At 41.5% G+C, this 22,451-nt stretch overlaps 1 protein-coding gene across 1 annotated transcript in view; it reads left to right on the top strand.

Annotated features, from left to right (window-relative positions):
- vps37d (VPS37D subunit of ESCRT-I) overlaps nucleotides 1-22,451 on the top strand; it is a 47,752-nt gene that overhangs the window by 9,233 nt on the left and 16,068 nt on the right. Inside the window, exon 2 of the mRNA XM_037687247.1 lies at nucleotides 914-1,085. Coding sequence (XP_037543175.1) covers nucleotides 914-1,085 — 172 coding nt within the window. The remainder of the gene's footprint in view (nucleotides 1-913; nucleotides 1,086-22,451) is intronic.

Genomic DNA, 22,451 nt, shown 5'->3' on the forward strand with positions numbered 1-22,451 from the left:
GAGTTTATCAGGCAGCTCCGGGTGCCGCCACATATTTTAGTCTGCTCCGACTCATTCTGCGTGAACACAAGCAGCTGCAGCAGGTTTTCCTGTGCGTCAGGCTGCAAGAGGCATAAATAGCTCCACACAACTTGTTTTTCAGCTGGTTCCTGGAACTTTTCAGTGACGATGAGCTTTCAAGGATCTGCTCTGTCTCAATGTCTCTGCATTAACAGAGTCTCCCAGTGTGTTTGTAAGGTACTCTGCAGAAATGTCTCATCACGCTAATCATTAATGACATAGGCGGAGGGTCCTCCTTTTGCATGTGAAATTATCTCGAGGTATCGTCCATCCCTAGATTTTGCGTTACATAAATAAACTGAATTGAACTTTATCAAATAATGCTGTTTGAAAGAGTTTACTCCAGTAGATTTCTACACTGATACGCAATCCTGAAATGTGGGTCTGCACTCGATGTAAACAAAGTACTGTTAGCTGCATAGTTCACTCAACAAATCTGAGCACGAATGCACCAACACATCAAACAGGAAGCTGAGGCTCGTCAGATTCATACCTGATTTTATTATTTATTGGGAACAGTTTTGTCTAGATAATCTTTTTAAAGGTGATTTTCTTCATAAAACGGTATAAAAAAAAAATTGGGTGTGTTCCTAACTCTGACCTAAATCTGAGAATTCCATAACTTTAAGGCATAATCTAGTTACAGAATCTTGTTTTTGTTAAAAAGTGCAGGAATTAGAGTTTATTTTCATGTTTAAATGTTGGAGGATTTAAAATGTTCTGCACAGTTTAGTGCCTCACGTGCACAGATGTTTCGTTCGCATGACAGACTCATCATGGGAACATACATCGTGCTGGTAAAGGGGAAAATAGGAGCTGATTTGACATTTTCTCCTTTTTTTTTTTTGTCCAGTTTCAGGATCTTCAGGTGGACAGGGAGGTGATGCTGACCTCCAACCGGAGCCTGGCGGAGGAGAGCCTCGCTCGACAGCCCCGCCTGAACAACGGCAAGCTGCAGCTGGCAGACAAATACAGGGAACTGTCCAGCCTTGTAACCACGTGCTGGGAAAAACAAAGTCAACTGGGTGAGTTCACCCGGCCGCTGAGGAGACGGGGGACCAGGGAGGGGGGGTTGTTTCAAGTTTCATGAAGCCAGTGGGCGCTCATTGTGGAGTTCTGCCATGATGGCAAGGCCACTGGGTTAGATTCCACGGCTGGCTCGATAAACGCAGACTTTCTACAACTCATGTTGAAAAAAGTGTAGTAAAAATATAAATAAACACAGTACATAATCTGGATAATCTCATCAGCTACAGTTATTCATGGTGGAACACAATAAACATGAATTTGTACCATTTCTTTGGGAGCAACACAGCTCCAAAATATTGAGACAAGGGCAGAAAAAGGCGGTAAGATTAAGTGTGACAAATAAGAAACAGCTGGAGGAACATTTTAGAATAGAATATAATAATGAATTTAATTTCTAACGCACTTTTCATTAACAAAAATATAGAATAGCATAGAAACGGCCTTTATTTTGTAGCTAATTATGTTAATTAGCATCAGATTAGGTATAAAAAGTAGTAAATATGGGCAGAGGTTTGCCAGTATGGGCGAAAAATTGTGCCGATAAATATTCAAATAGATACAGAATAAAGTTTCTCAACAGAAAATCGAGACTTTGAATATTTCATCATCTACAGTTAATTATATAACGTATTTTCTGGCGTATAAGTCACAGGTCTTTTGCATAGATTTGTCAGTTCTGTGACTTATACACTTTTTCCATATTCATAACTCAATTTTTGACTGACGCTTTCAGTTTCTAAGAACGGCAACAGCGAGTCCTCCCGTGTGCACGCGCTTCACTCAGCTGGTGCAGGCGGAGGAACGCTGGAGAGCTAGCGTAATAAACGTGATGGGTCAGCGGTGACGCATAATAAATGTGATTTATATATATGTTTTTTTTTTCCTCTCCATGATGCTTTGTTTGACTGATGTGACTTCTACTGTGGAGCGACTTATACGCCGGGAAATACGGTAATCAGATTTGAAGAATGTATAGAAATCTGTGAGGTCAAAGGAGGAGGCTGAAAGGTCGACACTGGATGGTTGTGCTCTTCAGGCCCTCAGGGGCCACTGCATTAAAAACAGGTCTGGTTCTGTTCTGATCAGCACTACATGGCCTCAGGAACATTTCTACACATTGTCTGTAAACACAGTTCACCGTGCCTTCCACAAATCCTACTTAAAGCTCTGTCACACAAAGAAGAAGCCATATGTGAACACCATCCAGAACCGCTGCCGTCTTCTCTGGACCAAAGCTCAGTTAAAACAGACTCGAGAACCGTTCTGTGGTCAAACGGTTCAAATCTGACTTTCTTTTTTGGAAACTTTGAATCCCACGTCCTCCATACGGAAGAGCTAGAATCCTCAGTCAGACAAGACCGGGACCAGATTCTCCAAAAACTCCAGCAGCTGGTCTCCTCACTTGCTGCCAAACATTTCAAATTACTGTTTAAAAGGGTACAATTTCTTAGTTTCATCATTTTATATTTTAACTTTTAATAAATGAGGCCTTATGAGATTTGCAGGTCATTACGTTCTGTTTTTATTTGCATTTTTTTTTACGACATCCCAACTTCAGGATTTGGTTTGTGAGTAAATTGAGCTGGTTGTTCCTTCGGTTCTCACACCACAGAGGTCTGAAATGATTCAGTGAAAATATGGCTGGAAATAAAGGTTGCGTCCTAACCACGTAAGGTTCAAACTAATTACACGTCCCACAGTGGCTCCTCGTTGTCTTCCCTTCTAATTGCAGATAGACACTCAGCCAGTATTCCTCAGCTGGAGACATCGAAAGCATTTGACTTGTCTCACTGGTTTGGAGAAGGAGTTTCACATCGGAGTACAGAAAAGCTTCTGAGTGTCAGTGAGACGAGCCTTCATCTGCTCAGTGAACGCCTCAGCATGACTCGAGTTCGGTCATGGGAACAAAACGGAGCATATCAAATGCCGGCAGGAAGCTTGCAGCAGTTGTCAAGGAATTTGTGGGGTGAACGGGGGCTCGCCTTTATTTAGGGAAGTCGTGCTTTTTAGCAAGTAGCTAAAGGGCAGCAGAGGATGTCTAATCCTGTAGCACTAAATGTTTAGGCTTGTTAAATATTCCTCGACTGTAAGACGAATCAAGAACAGGTGCTGCAGTAAATTTTGGTGCATTCATTTCCACAAGAAATGTCTGTTTTTTACAGTTCTGATGTACAAATGAGAACTTGCCAGAGTTTGTTCTGCCTCAGCTGCAGGCCAGTGATGGAAGTTGGGTGGAATGTTAAACTTCCTGTCAGTGTGTGCGCAGATGATATCCCACCTCCCCAGCAAAGCAGGATGGGCGGGGGTCCGTCCTTCCTGTGCAAAACATCTGATTCTGGTTTGGCTCAGCGAGAAGGGGCTGAAAAGATGAATGAGTTGAGCTTTTCGTGACGCAGACAATCTGCAGGGTGGATGATGGCAGAGAGAGAGTTCTCGTTTGACGCTTCCTCCTGTTTTGTTGGCTGAGTGTGATGATGATGATGAGAGGTGCTCCCCAGGTGGAGGAGGAACCTTGAGCTCCTCTTCCTCAGTTTTTATTACAGATAAAACCGGTGTCTGTTTCCCCCGTGCTCGTTCTGCCACACGGTTTCACAAACCTCTTATTTTAAAATAAGCCCAAAGTCCCGTGAACTGAATGTTTTATTTTTTCAGTCTTGTCGAAGCTCCAAAATTCTCGGTTGAAACTCGTGCCTTTGTGTAAAAAGTTGTTTTTCTCTGAAAAATGAAGCTGAGAACTTGTTTACTGATTTTTTTAATTAAAGCTTTGTGTGAAAAATGTTATGCTAAAGAGCTCAAACCACACCGACCGTCCGCCATTTTGAAAACCCCAAAAAAAGGAAAGAGAGACAACCCATGTCACGTCAATAGACCTCCCTCCCATTTTTCTTAGAGACACGCTGCTTGCTCCCTCACTATCCATCCTTCAGTTCAGACGGTCTTATACTGCCATCTGGTGGTCAAAAAGTATACTACACACAAAAACTTAACCAACATTTCTTTTTAAATTTGACAACAATTACTAATTATTATCAAATTTCAAACAATATTATTGTTTATCGCAATAATTTCTGAGACAATCTCACAGCAAAATTTGTTATCGTGACAGGCCTAACTGCAATATTGATAAATTATCAATATATTGTGCATCCCTAGTTACAATAATTCAAGGACCATGCTTTAAACTAGCATGGGTGTACAGTGGTCATCAATACTTTGCGGTTTGACTTTCGCAGACTCAGTCTTTTACAGGTTTTCAACGTAAGATTGTACACATTGTTTCCCGGTGGCCTGGCCACTCAGTGATCGCAGAGGGACGCCCCTCCTTTCTCTTTCTGAGGCTGTCTGTCATACAGTCTGTGTCTGTGACAGCCTCAGAAAGAGAAAAGAGGGGACGAGGGGTGGGGTCTGTCTTTCCCTGTCGCTGCTGTGGGACCGTCAGTGAGGCGGATACCTGAGTGAGCGGCATGGATTGTTTATTTAAAATAATGAAACGCAAACTGAACCTAGAAGTGTCCCGGTGCCCCCGATGGCCAGTCCACCCCCGGGCGCTGATTGGCTCAATAACCGTAGAATCGGTCTCTCTGCTTTCTTTTACTGTGCTTTTTTAGAGCATTTAGAGTTTAGAGCAACGTTAAGAACATTGCAAGAGTGTGGGAAGGGTTTATAATGCCTTAAAATATATATAAATACTAAAATAAATATAACGTCCCTACTTTGCACATTTTCATCTATTGTGGGGGGTGTCTGGAACATAATCCCCGCGATAAGTGAGGGACTACTGTAGTGTGGAATCCTCATCTACAGTTTAATGCACAAAACTGTGGTTCCTTTCAGAGCGAGGCTTACTCACTTTTACTTGTTTCATTTCTTATCGGAGATGAGACGTGATTTTTGAATATATGAGATCAGTAAAATGTGAGAATTAATGAGACTTTTATTTTGTTACAACTGCACCTGATTGTGAGATACCAAGTTGTTTCCTCGCTGTGCAAATGAAAACAAAACCCAACTCTGAGCGTTTAAACGTCTGCTTCTGCCATCATACTTTATTTTGAAAGGATTATATAGTGGAAATGATGATCCCTGCTGAGCTCAGAACACAGACATATCCCTCCACGTTGGTCTGTTTGAATACGTAGCTGGAACGAAAAGCACAAATGTTACTATCGATGTTGATGAGAAGACGTAGGATGGGATAGTTTCTAACAATAATTAAACTTAAAAAGTCTTAGGACTTTGAGTTTTAAGTATTTTTCATGTACATAAACTCTGAGTAACCTTTACACAAACATATTGGTTGCAAGTTAGAAGTTCTCAGATGTCTGTTTTTAATAAGGCGACACGGTTATTTTAAGATAAATAAATTCCTGCTGACGTTTGAACAGGCTCGAGCAGGTATGCTGAGCTCTGGTTTCCTGTTTATAACGGCTCACATGGTGACAACTTCAGATTATTTTTGGCACAGCTACTATTTAAACATCAACACTCAGATATGTTGTCTAGCAGAACATCAAAGCGCTCTGTTTTCTAAAGATGGCACTTTTAAGGTGAATTTTATTTGTATTTCATTAAAAATAGCACACAAATGACAGCTGGCTTAATTACCAACATTTATCTGCAGCCACAACACAAAGTACCATATTTTTCATCCTATAAGTGGCAGTTTTTTGCATAATTTGCATGCCCTGCGACTTATGCGCTGAAGCGACTTATTTATGTATTTTTTCCATATTTATAAACCAATTTTTGGCTGAGATATGACAATTTCATTCATTCTGACTGAAAATATTGAACACTATCATTTTCAGCTGCTAGATGGCACTCGAGCAGTATGGCATGCCGTTGTGTCATGTAATGGATAAAAGTGGCTATTAATGACACAATCGGTTTGCCATAGGTCCACCTTTGTCCAGCTCGCCTGGAGCAATCGTCAAATCAGCTTCATTTCGCTGCGCCGTCCCGGCGAAATGCAGCCGATTTGACCATTGAAGTGCATTTATTAAGTAAAAGTTCAACTGAGACACACCTTTACTATAATGTCGAGCTAACAAATAATAGTTTTAGGTGCTTATCTTGTTAAATTTCGAAGAAATGCGCAGCGTTCCGCCTTCCTGATTCACTGCCTCGGAGCATGTCCCGGAGCACCGAGGCAGTGAATACTTTTAAAATGCAGCTTATTTGATCGTCCAAGTGCATTTATTAAGGAAAAGTTAGACTGAGATGCACCTTTGCTACAATTGTGTTTGTGTCTAATGATGAAATTCTGCCTCTTTATCGGCGTTTGATTCTTAGCTCTGTTTGTTTTGTTGGAACTGGACTGATTTACAGGTCAGCAGTTTTTCTGTTACCTGGGACGCTTTCATGTTTGTTAAACAAATTAATTCAACCGCGTCCTAAAAGCCTTTCCTCCTGTGACGCCTGAAGTCAAGCAGAAGGGATTAAATTACACAGCGATGCAGAATTCTTGTGTCAGTGGAAAGAAAAAATCTTTTTGCTTAATATTTGGCCCTTTTCTACATCCAATTTTACCCTTAGATGTGTTACTCATGTCAGCCTGAAACGGGAACCCTTGGTGTGTCTCGTTTGTGGGATGATTTATTATTTAATGTTACATCTGATCCGGAAGTTCTGGCTCTGGATTTGTTGCTATCCAATCAAATCTGAGTGACTGAGACTTTGAACAAAAGGACTTTTGTTCGCTTCCTTTCAAACCCCGTCAGCACATGGTGTCTTTTTTTTTTTTGTTCGGGACTTTCCATCTTCATACTCGGATAAAAGGATTACGCCCTTTGACTTACAATCAACACGCAACTTTAAAAGATCAGAATATTGGCTCGTACTTCTCCTCGTGTGGGAACGGAAGTTTGTGTCGTTTTACTCTTTGTGATACTTGAATAATTTGGAGTGGTAGAAATGTCGTCAGAGCACACAGAGTGAGTTAAGATGCTGCGGGTGTTTCTGACTGTTGGCAACACTTCAGTTGAACTGCACACCATCTGGGAGTCCGTCTAGAAGGGCCGAGATATAAAGTCTGCTCAAGGCACTTCCAGACCATTGTTTGCAGGGATTAAAGCTTTGTTGTCCGACTTTAAAGCAAAGCAGCTGCTAAAAATTACTTTGATAATAAACCAAGAGGAAACCCAGCAGATTAAATATTTCACCTGCTTATTCTTTATAACATCAATATCATCTGAAAAGGAGAATTTACATTTTTTGTAATTGAGTTCTTATTAATATTTTACCTCACAAGGGACTTTAAACAAACAGAGCTGTGGGGGTCGAGATGGGGTAAGAGGTAGGGCAGCTGACCTGGGACCAGAAAGTCGAGGTTGACTCCCAGCCATTCCCACATGTCGTGGTGTCTCTGAGCAAGAAACCCAATCCCCGATTGCTCTCCAGGCGCTTACATAGCTGCCCACTGCTCCACCTGGGTGTATCTCAGGTGTGATGGGTTAAATGCAGAGAACTAACATACAATGATGACAGTCTCAGACTTCCCTTCCCTACCTGTTGCAGATGGCCTTTCAAAAGACCTTAATTTATCGTCACCTGTCGCGGAGCGAAGAGGGGAATTGGAAACGTCCTCCATTTGTCCGTCTGTCTTGGGAGCTGGATAACTTCAAACATAACCATCTTCCATTTTGATGTGTTGCTGCATCTAGGTTAAGTAAGGACATCAATGTTTCCCCTACGGTTATACAAGCAGGGCGCCTTGCCCTGTCAATAGAACTGAGCGCCCTGCCTACTGAACCAAACTGTGTCCCCCGCCCCCCTCGGCAATTGCCGGCACAGACGTAGCACTAAGCTAGCGGCGCGCTAGCTAAAAAGCTATAGGCAGCGTGAACGTTGCCTCTTCTCTCACGCTGAAATCACCCCCCACCCCCGTTCGAAAACTGTAGGTACAAACAGCGCACAGCTCAGACGTGTCACCCCCCCTCACAAAAATCATGGATGAGATGAGCGCCCTGCCTTAGCACGTAATCTGGGGGAAACACTGGACACTATCCAGGATTGGGGTGCCATGACAAAATCCAAGATGGCCACCGCCATATATATCTGTATGTAAAACGGCCACCCTGATTGTTTGAGAGAACTGCTATTTTTATATTGCTTCACATTATAGATGAATGGGTGGGCAAACTTTAATCTGTGGTGGCCACCCCCTGGCTCCACCACTGCACCTGCTGGTGGATAAAATTGCTTCCTCCGCTCACCAGGATCCGTCACTGTTACGCCTCAGACAAAAAAAAAACTAGGTCTGTTCTACAAACTTAAACTTCTACCCGCTTGAATATTTTGCACCAAAAACATGAAGGTTTACTTTTATCTCCAAAACTACAAACATTCACAGTTCAAATCCCTCAGGGACAGGTAACGTTGCCATACCACTTAATTACCGTACTTTCCGCCGTACACGTTGCACCGCCGTATAAGTCGCATCTATTATGCATCACCGCTGACCACCTGGAAACTTGGGCCAGTGTTGTGCCAAAAATCGATTGGCTGCCAAATGGCAGCCGCGGTAGCGTGCACAGGAGGACTTTAACAAGAATTTAACTAGATTAACACTTAAAAACAATTATTAGTTTGCTCAAAATTATAGTAAAGGTGTGTCTCAGTCAAACTTTTCCTTAATAGATGCACTTTAATGGTCAAATCAGCTGCATTTCACCTGGGCGACGCGGCAAAATGAAGCTGATTTGACATTTGCTCCTGGAGTTACGTAGCGAAACGAAGGTGCCTTGGTATGGCAAGCCAAGTTTCTCATTAATAGCCACTTTTACCTTTTAAATAATGAGACACTTGGCTTGTCATATTACTTGAGTGCCCTCTAGTGGCTAAAAATGGTAGTGTTCAATATTTTTCAAGGCAAAATGAATGAAATCGTCAGATCTCAGCCAAAAATTGGGTTATAAATATGGGGGGGAAACATAAATACGTCGCTACGCTGTGTAAGTCGCAGGCATGCATATTTAGCAAAAAGGTGAAACTTATACAGCGAAAAGTACGGTACAATCAGATTGAGAGGTGAACAGTCTGAATGTGGAAATGACTGAAGAGGACTAAATCCAGGAATATCATCTTATTCCCGGTGAGAGTTGGACTCCGCCAAGGTTGCCCTTTGTCACCGAATCTGTTCATAACTTTCATGGACAGAATTTCTAGGCGCAGCCAAAGTAATGAGGGGATCCATTTTGGTGGCCTTAAGATTGTGTCTCTGATTTTTACAGATGATGTGGTCTTATTGGCTTCATCAGATCGTGATCTACAGCTTTCTCTGGCGCGGTTCGCAGCCGAGTGCGACACAGCCGGGATGAAGATCAGTTCCTCCAAATCCGAGGCTATGACCTTGAGCCGGAAAAGGGTAGAGTGCCCTCTCCGGGTCAGGGAGGAGGTCCTGCCCCAAGTGAAGGAGTTCAAGTATCTTGGGGTCTTGTTCACGAATGAGGGAAAAATGGAACGTGAGATCGATAGGCGGATAGATGCAGCGTCTGCAGTGAAGCGAGCGCTGTACAGGTCTGTTGTGGTGAAGAGAGAGCTGAGTCAAAAGGCGAAGCTCTCAATTTACCGATCGATCTAGGTTCCTACCCTCATCTATGCTCATGAGTTTTGGGTTGTGACCGAAAGAACGAGATCTTGGATACAAGCGGCCAAAATTAGTTTTCTCCGCAGGGTGTCTGGGCTCTCCCTTAGAGATAGGGTGAGAAGCTCGATCATCCGGGAGGGACTCAGAGTAGAGCCGCTGCTTCTCCACGTCGAGAGGAGCCAGTTGAGGTGGCTCGGGCATCTGGTTAGGATGTCTCCTGGACACCTCCCTGGTGAGGTGTTCTGGACACGTCCCACCGGGATGAGGCCCAGAGGAAGACCCAGGACACGCTGGAGGGACTATGTTTCTTGGCTGGCCTGGGAACGCCTCGGAATTCCCCCAGAGGAGCTGGACCAAGTGGCTGGGGAGAGGGAAGTCTGGGCCTCCCTACTTAGGCTGCTACCCCCACGACCCGACCCCGGATAAGCGGAAGAAAATGGATGGATGGATCATCTTATTTCTGCCAGAATAATCATGTAAGTCCGATTATTAGCGATGTAAAGGTTTATAAGAAGGTGTTGTTACAAACCAAATGGATATTTATATATTTTTGAAATAAGGAGAAAAGTCAGACGCCAGCCGTTTATTTTTCAGGCTTATAAACCAACACTTTCTCCTAAACTCTGGCACGGTTTAAAGCTTTTATTTCAACCTCTGGTTTAATATTCTGTAAGAAGAAAGCTCTGCGGGATGAAACCTGAAGTTTTCCTCAGTAATCACAATAAGCTGCTGTGGATGAAGAGCGGAGTCTGATTCCTGACATTAAATGACCAACGTTGCATTCAAAGCCCGTACCGTCTGTCCCAACTGTGTCACTTAAAGTTGTATAAGAAGTTTATCTCGCACACAAAACACTCACACACACGAGAAACGAACAAAAAAGCAGGAACAACAAACACGCACGTTGTTTAAGCTTCTGAAAGGGGAAACTGGAGAAAAGCCTCAATGTTCAATAAAAAGAGTTTTCTGTTTACAGATAAATGAGTTCTGCCAACTCTAAGCCTCCTTAAAGCCAGCATTAACCTTGTTAGAAGTAAATACTGTGGCTTAATGTGCAGAAAAAACAATCGTCAGCTAATGCGGGCACATAGACGCAATATATTTGAATTTTTTTACTTGAAATACTGCGTTTTTCTAAGAGAATGGGGCTCGGCTCACGTGTCGCTGGCGTTCTGTCAGGAGCCGTGAAGCTGTCGTCACACGTTCTGTTCGGTGTTGTTTCACAAAGGAGCTGCAGGGCTGTAATTCATTTCTGACATGTTTGTTGATTTTCAAGCCTCGAGTGCATCCACGTCCTTCAAGGCCCCGTTTGGAACCGGTCTGACCTCCTTTTGCGTGTAAACAGCTTATTACGCTCGTTGCTCCTCGCAGCCTTTTGGTGCAGTAGACTTAGCAGGCTGCCGGGTGGAAACATCGTGGTCGTTATTATCGACCGATGTACGTCTGCGTTGTTTCCAGCTGCTGCTCCATCAGAGAGACTCGTTGATATTCAGCAGCCTTTGACCCGAGACGGAGTCATCGGGAGTTCAAGCCTGCGCTTGTCTTGTTTTAAGACCAGGCTGGACACTGAAAGGCAGAAAGGACTGCTGATCTTTGATCCACATCGCTGCTGCTTACAGACAGCATCGCAGCACACGACTTTCTGGATTCACTTATAGCTGTTATCTCAGATGGAAGACCTAAGTTATTATTCCCCGCCCGCCGCCCAAGGCGAATGGGTGATAATGTTTTTATATGCCCATCCTAAGATGCGACTTATCACGGCTCCATTTGTCCATTTGTCTGTGGACAATTTCTTGTTGGAGCTCTAAATGGATAACCAATTAATAGAGAAATGCCAAACTACACATCTGGACACCTCGTGGGTCAGGGATGATCTTCATTGATTCAAAGTCACAGGGTCAAAGGTCACAAGTAAACCTTTTGTTTAAACATTGTTCATGCTCCAGCTTGGCATAAGAGTAGAGCCCCGCCGTTATGGAAATTTAGGCTATCGCCGATACGATATTGGAAGGGGAAGACTAATATCGATAACCAATATGTTGGCTGAAATTTTTTAGCTTCGTCCATCCCCAAGAATCTAAGTAAACATCTACTTTTAAACCTGTTTTAAGTCTTGAAGCAGTCTTTCTAACATGCGTTCACATTTTCTGTCCACTATTCACCATCAAGTTGTCAAAAATATAAATTAAACAAAGAAACACCCTTCCATGTCCATTGTTGAAACAGTCAGTCACGTATGGTGAAGGCCTCATTAGTATTGACCGGCCGCAACAGTTTATTTTCTTTACAGAGAAATAAAAATGTAATAATAAAAACAAACAATGCATTTCATTGAGGACGACAAAGATAATGTTACAAACACTAATATGTTTTATCTCTACGTTAGATTTATTGTTCTGGATAAAGTTTTACAAGCCAATAGTCTATGCTAGGTTATCTAAACGTTAGCATGCTAACTTGAGAGGCACGTAGCTAATGACATGCAGGTTGGAAAATTGAAGATACTTTATTGTTGATTTGTTTTACTGGTCAGTTAAAGTGAACTTACATGCTCTGTTCAGCTAAATACGCTACACAGTATTGCTCCCTGCTTCTGCTGTGCTGAAAGTTAAAGTGAATGGCCTTGACTTGAAAGTAGTCTGCATGCGCCCTCTGCTGGATACACTGTACAATTGCACCTTTTGCCAGTAAGGACATGGCTTGTTCCCAGTGTTTTTATCGGCGCATAATGGGCCATTTATCACCGATACCAATAGGTCCCCAAACGTCTATATCGGCCTAAAATATCGGCCCCATCGATATATCGGTCGGACTCTACATAGAAATGTTGAACCCTTTGTACCTTAGATTGTCCTTATCTGTCCATCCATAAGACAGTCCAGTGTGTAACTCTACAAATGTTTAGGACAGAGCATATCATCAAATTATGGCTCCATATTTGTTTTTATTGTTGTTTTTAAAACCACTTCCACCAAAGGAACCTTGAGTGATTTTGGTGAACAGGTAAGTTCTCCAAACTACATCTAATACCTGCAGTTTCATATTATTTACTTTGCTTTTTTGTAGATTTACACCAAAGTTACCAAACGCTGGCTATGTAATACTCTAATTATCTGAGACACATCATTTTTTAAAAATTATTTGTAAGCCACAATCATCAAATTTACAAGAAACAAAGCTTGAAATATTCCACTTTGTGTAATGAATCTATATAATACGAGTTTTTAAAATTATATTTAAATGTTTTAGATGCACCTGTATTCAGGATTGTCGTGTGAGGGAATTCATGCTTTGGGTTTTTTATTGACAAGTTGCTGACGGGCGTATTATGTGCTGTTGGCAGAACTCTTGTTACTCATATATGAGTCATGTGCCTGTTTCCAAAATAGTTTATGAACTAGCTGTCAGACAAAGCTTGCACAAACTAATCATAAGATGAGCATCTACAACAAATTAGCTTTTGGAGTTGATCCAGTTCAAGTCAGAAACTAACAAAAAATTCTACTGGTCTGGATGAATTTTTGGTCAAGCTCTTTATTGTCTCCTGTTAAAACGTGACATGCAGTGTGAGTTCAACATCCAACCACTTACTGGCTTTAAACCTGGAGTAAAATAAAAAGGAAGAAGAAAACTTAATGAAAGCAAACTGTCATTAAATGTAGCTGCATGCAGGAATGTTTTTATTTATTCTTTAGTATTTGCTGTCCACAGCTGGTCCAGCTCCAGCTTGTTTAAAAACCTCTTCAGCTTCTTAAATCCCAGCAGCTGTTGGGCATCTGCACGACGATGCATTTCAAACTTCATATCTGGCGCCGTTATTCACGCCGACACGCTGTGCTTACCTGCATTAAACCACAGAAAGTGAATGAACACACACGCTGTGGTTGGAAGAGTAAAGGTGCACGCAGATTTACTAACAATCGTCACCGGAGGGTGCTTCATACAACGTCTGAAGGCCAGAAGTTGGCTGGTGGAGATGTTTGGTTTTTTTTGCACACACCTTTCATCGTCCACGAGACACACGGTGCAGAGAGAGATCCTGGGAAACCCCTCCCGCTGCACATTTCTGGTAGCTGGACTCCTCTGTGCACAACGTCTGTTCAAGCTCTATCCAAACATTTTTGGCCATTTGACAATCTTAGTGCTTCTCTCTGGAAGAGTTGTACAGATTGCCTCGGCCATCTGCTCCTCAAAGCTGTCCATGTCGCTCGCACGCTCAGCAGCCGGCGTCTGAACGCGGACTAGTTCAAGTGAAACGACAACATTGCTGTCCGAACGATTATTTTTTTTTTTTTGGATAAGCAAACACGCCCACAAACGTCTGACACGATGCTTGTGTTGAGAAGAGGCGGATGAAGCTACTACGAGAACAAAATTCGTCACTCGTGTCAACGAGAGCCCATTTCTTAGCTTTGAACGGAATATAAAAGTTTAATTCATGTTCAGTAATTAAAACGAGCAACAAAAACAGAAATCTAGACCGGAATTAAGTTAAAAAAAGGGGGCAGCACAGTGGCTCAGTTGGTAGAGCTGCTGCCTCTCAGTGAGCAGGTTACCGCTGTTCAAATCCCTGCTGGGTGGCCTTTCTGAGTGGAGTTTTTATGTTCTCTCTGTGCTTGTGTGGGTTTCCTCCCACAGACCAAAAACATGCATGTTAGGCTGATTGGTAACTCTAAATTGTCCCTAGGTGTGAGTGAGAGAGTGAATGTTTGTTTGTCTCTTTGTCTCTATGTGTCCCTGTGATGGACTGGAGACCTGTCCAGGGTGTCCCCTGCTAAGGACTGTCGTGATAAACAATAAATCGATTAATCACATGATAAATGAAAATTATCAACCTCATTTTCATTTATCAGCTTTATCGTTTCTTTCTGAGAATCTAAGCTACGAGCTAAGCTAACAGGCCGACCTCAGGGAAAAAACCTCCGTCTTGTGAAAGCTCCAAAATTCATGGTTGAAACCAGCGCCTTCGTGTAAAAAGTTGTTTTTCTTTGCAAAAAGAAGCTGAGAACTTGTTTACTGATTTATTTATTTTTTAATTAAAAGCTTTGTGTGAAAAATGCTATGCTAAAGAGCTCAAACCACCCCGAGCGTCCACCATTTTGAGAACCGAAGAATGGAAGGAGAGACGGCCCATGTCACGTCAAGGGGCCTCCCTCCCATTTTTCTTAATGAGACACGCTGCTCGCTCCCTCACTATCCATCCTTTGGTTCAAACTGTCTTATACTGCCATTTAGTTGTCATAAAAGGTACTACATGCAAAACAAATTACCAACATTTATTTTTATATTTGGCAATAATTATTAATTATTTTCAAATTTCAAACAATATTATCGTTTATCGCAATAATTTCTGACACAATTAATCGCCCAGCAAAATTTGTTATTGTGACAGGCCTATCCCCATTTCTTGCACAGTGACTGCTGGATATGTGCACCAGTGACCCCCCGCGACCTAAAGGAAGACGTGGGTAAAGATAATGGATGGATGGATGGATGGATGGATGGATGGATGGATGGATGGATGGATGGATGGATGGATGGAAAGAACAGGAGAAATCACATTGTTGTCGTGCATTCAGCTGTGATTCAGTGATTTTATAAAGTCAAACATCAGACTAAATATTCACTAACTTCATTAGCAATGACTGGAACTTTATTAGAAACCCTTCAGCGGTCTCTCTTTAGTAATTGTATAACACTTTGTGAAGTAAAATTATTATTTTAAGGATGCATGATATTAGATTTTTGGCCAATATCCGATATGTCGATATGTTAAAACTTATTTGGCCGATAACCGATAACCAGGGTTTTTTTATTCCCTAGACCTACTTAGAGACTACATAGCTTTCCTTCTTTTTTTTTAATTCAACCTTTATTTACACAGGTTAATCCCATTGAGCCTCAGGGACTCATTTACAAGAGAGACCTGATTTCTTAACAAAGAGTGATGTCAACAGTGAATAACAACGACAACAATAGACAATCATAAAATAGGCATAGACATACAAATTTAAGTATCTTTTTTTTTTTACAAATCAAAACAAAATAGCAACCAAAAGAACAATCAAGAGGAATAGTAGCATAAAACCAGCTAGATTATAAGACGATTTGGAAAACTAAAAACAGGAACATGTCTGCATTGGTTTTTGCCAGGAACTTATCAGATGTTTGAAGCCACTTAGAGAGGTCATGGGCGAGAGCTTCAGATCTTTTTGCAAGATATTCCAAGAAACAGGAGCGGAGTAGGAGAAGGCCCTTTTGCCTAGTTCAGTCCTCACTGAGGGAACGCTGCAGGTAATAATGTCCTGAGAGCGCACGGCACGCTGTAGCTGCACTCACACAGAGACATGTAGGAGGAGATGTATGAAGGCAGCATATTCTGCATGGTCTTTGTCAATTTGGCCTGCTACCAAATGCAGATGCCAAAAAGGGGGCTGAAAATGATGTAACACCATACAAATATATAATATATATTTAAAAAACCCAGCTCCTTTTATATCGGTGAGTTATTTTGATGGAATGACCGATGTCCGATATTTAACCTTATCATTTATCGCCAATATCGGCCGATAATATCGTGCATCCCTTATTATTATTTTTTAAATAAGGCAGCGATTTAACAACACTTCACTCGGGAATTTTTATAATATGTTGAAATCTGTCCAACTTTGACTGATCCTGAAATAATTACCGGTAATTCCTTATTTTCTAAACAAGTTTGTTTGCCAAACTGAGCTTCAACGTTTATCAACTAAGATAAGTGGTATTTCATTTACATATTTGATATTTTACTCTATTGTGGAAGATGCATCTAGAAGATTGTCTCATCGCTCACCAGAGGCCTGTGGTGATCTCAGCGGGCCGTTAGCTTGTCCACATCAGCTGTTTGCTCAGAGGTTCCTGCTCAGCCTACAGAGCAGAGCTGTCACTTCCTTCAGCGTCCTTTTGGTACCAGACCCATTCAGACACGCTGCATGTTTTCACTGCACATCATCTCGAATCACTGTAACGGCTTTTACTGCTGACTGTAAACCTGCCCCAACACGACGGCTAGATTCAGGACGTCGGTGCTGACAGTGAATCGGATTATTTAGTCGAGGTTCTTCAGTTTTTAAATGGCCGTCTCACGGAGCAGCATGGGCTCTGGAACACGTTCAGTCGTCTGTCAGCCTGAAGCTGTGAGACGATGCAGAGAAAAATTTAAATATCACCTCAAAATATCTGCTGGAGTTCTACATTTAGCATTTTGTTACGAGGACAATAAAATGATTAAATTACAACTTTTTTCTCTGTTCACATTGTATTAATGTTGGTATTAAATTTTTTATTCACGTTTTTAAAAAAAAATCTGTGTTCCTTAAAACGACTATAGAGATGGGGGGGGGGATCTGATGTGTCCAGATGTTCAAAGTTAGTGCTTTTTTCCAATCCAACTTTATTTATAAAGCGCCTCAAAAAAAAAAACATACAGGACCAAAGGGCTGTATGGAAAAAGGAATAAAATACAAAAAAAACACAAAAAAGATTTATAAGACATAAACAGCTATGCAATAAAAATTAAAACAAGTAAAGGAGAATCAAATAAATATGTAACAATAATGAATTCAACATCTCACATGGTGTCAAAAGCCTGGGAAAAAATATGGGTTTTAAGATGGGATTTAATTTTTTTAAAAGCTTTTTTTAAAGATTTTAAAGTTGATCAATCCAGCAAAACATTCATAATTGGTAGTAAAGATCTACAAAAGCCTAATTTGTGATAAATTATGTTTTTAAAAATCATGCTTGTATAGTTCAGGGATGTCGAGCCCGGTTACAAAAGTTTCAGTCAGTATATTACAGTGTTTCCCCTAGATCAATTCCCTTGACCGGACACTCGTCATATTTTATTTTTGTCAACGGGGTGGGGGGAAGGTCAGAGTCACGTCTGTGTTGCCCACCTGCTAGCTTAGCGCTATGTTGCTGCTGTTTTTTTAATCAACAACAACGGGGGCGGAGTCACAACTGTGTTATCCGCCCGCTAGCTTAGCACTATGTTGCTGCCGGTTGCTGGGGGCGGGAATGCGAAGCGGTTTGTCAGTAGCATTTTCACTAGTGTGTTTGCATTGCGCCCCATGCTACATCACTACCGACAGTTGTTGGCGGGGGCGGGGGAGTCGGTAGGAAGGGCGCTCGGTTCTGTTGGCGCCCCGCTTGTATAATGGTAGGGGTAACACTGCATTATCTCAAGTCAGATTCTTTACATCTTTTCTTGGTTGCAGATTCATTTGACATATTTTTCTACAACAAAATTAAAGATTACTGGAAAAAAATCAAATGCATTTTTCTTAGCTTCAAAACTGACCAACTGCCACACGAGTCTGCACTAAATAATGTAGGCTATTTATAAGACTGAGCTGAACACAGCACCTCAGACTGAACAAGTCTTTCGGATGAAAGACGAAACGTTTCTACTTTTTTTTTTTTTTTTGCTCTGTTTTGTTTTTGAATGTCCAGAGGACCAGACTTAACTTTTTTAGAATGTAGACTAGGTTTTTAGGCTAAATGGCAGACAGTTATAAAGTATTTTACATTTAAAATATCATCTTTCGGGCCAGATCAGATGTTAACAAGGGCCATATTTGGCCCATGGGCCTTGAGATCATTTCAATTCAGTTTATTGATATAGCGCCAAATCACAACAAAGTCGTCTCAGGGCACTTTACAGGAACATTCACATAAAAGCCAATTAGTAAAGTTCTCTATCTAAGGAATCCAGCAGACAAGTTGAATCTTGGCTTCGTTGCAGTCTCCCATCCTGAGCAAGCATGAAGGCGACAGTGGAAAGAAAAAACTCCCTTTTAACAGGAAGAAACCTCCAGCAGAACCAGGCTCAGGACAAGCAGCCATCTGCTTTGACCGGCTGGTTGAGAGGACAGGGAGGAGAGACAGACGAACACAGAATGGTAGGTCCAGGTGTATCTGAAAGACAAAAAAACACATGTTAGGATAGAAAAAATAATTACAAATACAAAACATGTTGAGCAGAGTAAGTAAAGACAGTAGCAGAGTGAAAAGTGTGGTCAGTTTGTCCTCCAGCAGTCTAAGCCTATAGCAGCATAACTAAGGGACAGCTCAGGAAACCCAAACCGACCCCAACTATAGGATTTAGCAAAAATAAAAGTCTTAAGCCTAGTTTTAAAACTGGACAATGTGTCAGCCTCAAGGACAGAAACTGGAAGTTGGTTCCACAAGAAAGGAGCCTGATAACTGAAAGATCTGCCTCCCATTCTGTTTTTGTAAATTCTAGGAACCACAAGTAAACCTGCAGTCTGAGAGCGAAGTGCTCTGTTAGGAAAATATGGAACAATAAGATCTGTAATATAAGATGGAGCTAGGTTGTCGAGAGCTTTGTAGGTTAGAAGTAAGATTTTGAATTCTACTCTGGATTTGACAGGGAGCCAGTGGAGAGAAGCTAAAACTGGAGAGATATGATCTCTCCCAGTAACTCCAGTTAAGACTCTGGCAGCAGCATTTTGGATCAGCTGAAGACGTTTTAAAGAAGTATTTGGACACCCAGATAACAAACCATTGCAATAGTCCAGTCTAGACGTGACAAATGCATGGACCAGTTTTTCTGCATCATTTTTAGATCAGATGTTTCTAATGTTAGTGATATTACGCAGGTGGAAGAAGGTGGTTCTAGAAACGTTTTTAATGTGGGGGATAAAAGACACGTCCTGATCAAAAATAACACCAAGATTTTTAACATTAGAGCTGGAGGACAGATTAATGCCATCTAAGGAGGGCGAAAGAATGAAACATTCATTCCTAAGGTGCTCAGGTCCAAAAACTAAAACCTCAGTCTTGTCTGTGTTCAACAGGAGAAAATGAAGGGTCATCCAGGTTTTTATGTCTTTAAGACATGCTTGTAGTCCAAGTAGCTGAGATGATGCATGTGCTAAGTTTAACACCAAATATTATTTTCAGTTTGGTTGTGATTGGTTAGTTTTTGGTATTAATCAGTAAATAATTGTGTGTGTTTACAATGATTTGGGTTTTATTTGTAAGGTTTTATTTCTACCTCAATAAACTTGAACTTGTTTATGCTAAACAAAAGTTATATTTTTTTAGTTTTTAATATGTAAACACTTTAAAGGAACATTAGGCCACAGATACTTTCATCATCACTAGGTAGAAAAATGAACTTCCTTCTGTTCACTTGTGATAAAAGCTGACTTTCTAGAAAGTTTGGTGATCTTTTAACTCGGTTGTAAAAAAAAAAAAAAAAAGTTTCTGGGAAAGTATTTCAAAATTTACATGAAGGTTACTGTGAATATTTATGATTCCTCGAGGCTGAATCTCCGTCGGCCTTTTCTTCTGTTCAGTGTTGCTTTTACTGACGTGCACTTAGGATTGATGTTTTATAAATGATAGTCTGAAGTGATTTATGTTTGACTTTAACGGTGATTTTAATGTTGTTCAACTTTACGCCTCCATAAATAACTGTAACAATGACACTTTTATTGCTTCGGATGCGTGAATGCAACAAATCAACACAACAAAATGCACAAAAGGAAATCTGAAGCTTTTAAAAAAGTTTTTTTTTTGTTGTTTTGAAGTGATTTAAAAATATATAGCGTTTGCTAGTGTGACGTCCTCAGGCGAGTTATTTAAAATCGATGAGTTGTGACTGTAGAGGCTCTGTTATGAGGAGAAGTAATCAGTTTGAAAAGCCTGTAAGTTGACTGTTGGATGGCACGATGAATAAAATGTTTTATTTCTTTTTTCCTTTGCAGTCTCTGAAGTTTAAGATAGAAATCAGTGTGAATTTAAAGAGTGCAGCTTTTATGCAGTCAGTCATATTGTTCAAAGTGTAAATCATTCTTCCTGCATGAACTGGCTCCAGTTTTAACATAAAACCGTCACATTTATTATCAGGACATAAATATAGAACCAAACACAAAATCCAGTAAAAGCCATAAAAAGATCCTATTGTTCCTCGTATTTTGACAGACAGAATAAAATTTGCCAGTTTTGATTTATTTATTTAACCTTTATTTAAGCAGGCAAATCCCAGTGACATCATGGATCTTTTTTCAGGGGGGGGGTCTGAAGGCAGCCTAACATGCATGCTTCGGACTGTGGGAGGAAACCGGATCACCCGGAAAAAACCACGTGGACACGAGGAGAACATGTAAACTCCACACAGAATAACCCCAGGTCCAAACGGGGGATTGAGCCCAGGATCTTCTTACTGCGAGGCAACAGTGCTTACCACTAAACCACTGTGCTGCTGTTTTGTGCTTTTGATGGACGATATGATAAGAAATACTTAGTTTAATTCAGCAAACAGTTGGATAAAAATACACAGTTAACTACAAACAGGTTTAACTGCTTTAACATTATAACTAGAAGAGAGAAAATATTTAGCAGGCTGTTAATTACAGTTTTTTTAGGCCCCTTTCCACACAGGATTACAATCCTGATATGATCTTCATGACCTACATTAGTCAGAACGTGGCTGGATCGCCAAGAATTTAGAAAACCGGCGATCATGATGCCGTTCCACTTTTAGTACTTGCCAGAAAGACTTTTTGCTCCTCCGAGATGCTCTCCTGGGCCCTCGCTTTGGTCTGCTCAACTCTTGGATTACAGCTCAGCGCGGCTACATGCCGGAAGATCTGCATGCTGCCATTTCTGCAGGTTTCACTTCTGTTCTGTCTTATTTGTATCCAAGGCATGAGGCGAATTTTCCTTCAGATTGTCCATGACCAAGCTTGCCGATGTGCACCGCGTGTCATGGATCTGCTGCCCCGTGCTCCACCCAGAATATGCCACCACCTCAACCTTGCTGCAGACGGCATCTCAGAATTATCGCGGACCTTTTCGTGATTTATTCCTCCTAATGGAAGAGGCAACTATGTTCTCAGTATGGTTTTGAAGACATTTATAAGACGGTGCAAAGACGATCCACGCTGTGATTCAGTGAGATTAGATGGAGGAAAATGTGGTTTCAGCCAAAATCAGAGTCAGCTGAACCAGTTGGACTTCTTGTCTGGCAAAAATACTCACAAGGCTTAAAGGACACAAAGAGGAACACAAATAAAACGACAAGTCTCAAACACACAACATGGTCAGAGAGCGAAGGACAGAACCCACATATACAGACACAACTACTGGTAATCAGGAACACCTGGGAAGAAGGAACTCAGGTGAAGGAACCTGCACAGAGGGGAACAACAGGCAGGAAAAATAAACCGAAGAACCAGAAAACCACCAACTTCTTCTTTCGGCTTTTCCCTCTTCAGGGGTCGCCACAGCGAGTTATCCTCCTCCACCTCACTCTGTCCTCTGCATCCTCTGTCCTCACTCCAACTACCTCCATGTCCTCTCTAACTGCATCCATACATCTCCTCTTTGTCGTTTTCCTGGCAGCTGCATTTCTAACATCCTTCTACCAATAAACCCACGGTCCCTCTTGACACGTACAAACCATCTCAGTCTGGTCTCTCTAACTTTTATCTCCCAGTTGTTCAACCTGTGCTGTACCTCTGATGATCTCACTCCTAATCTTATCCAGCCATGTCACTCCTGAGGAGAACCTCAGCATCTTCATTTCTGCCACTTCCAGTTCTTTCTCTTGTCTGGGAATACTCTTATCACTTCATCCAGATCTTTCCAAAATGTATCTTTCTCCTCCTCATCACATCCAACATGTGGAGCATAACCACTGACGATGTTTAGCATCAGACCTTCTACTTCTACCTTCAGGCACATCACCCTATCTGAC

This window comes from Nematolebias whitei, chromosome 14 (genome assembly GCF_014905685.2).
Source record: "Nematolebias whitei isolate Nwh7 chromosome 14, NemWhi1, whole genome shotgun sequence".
Classification (NCBI taxonomy): domain Eukaryota; kingdom Metazoa; phylum Chordata; class Actinopteri; order Cyprinodontiformes; family Rivulidae; genus Nematolebias; species Nematolebias whitei.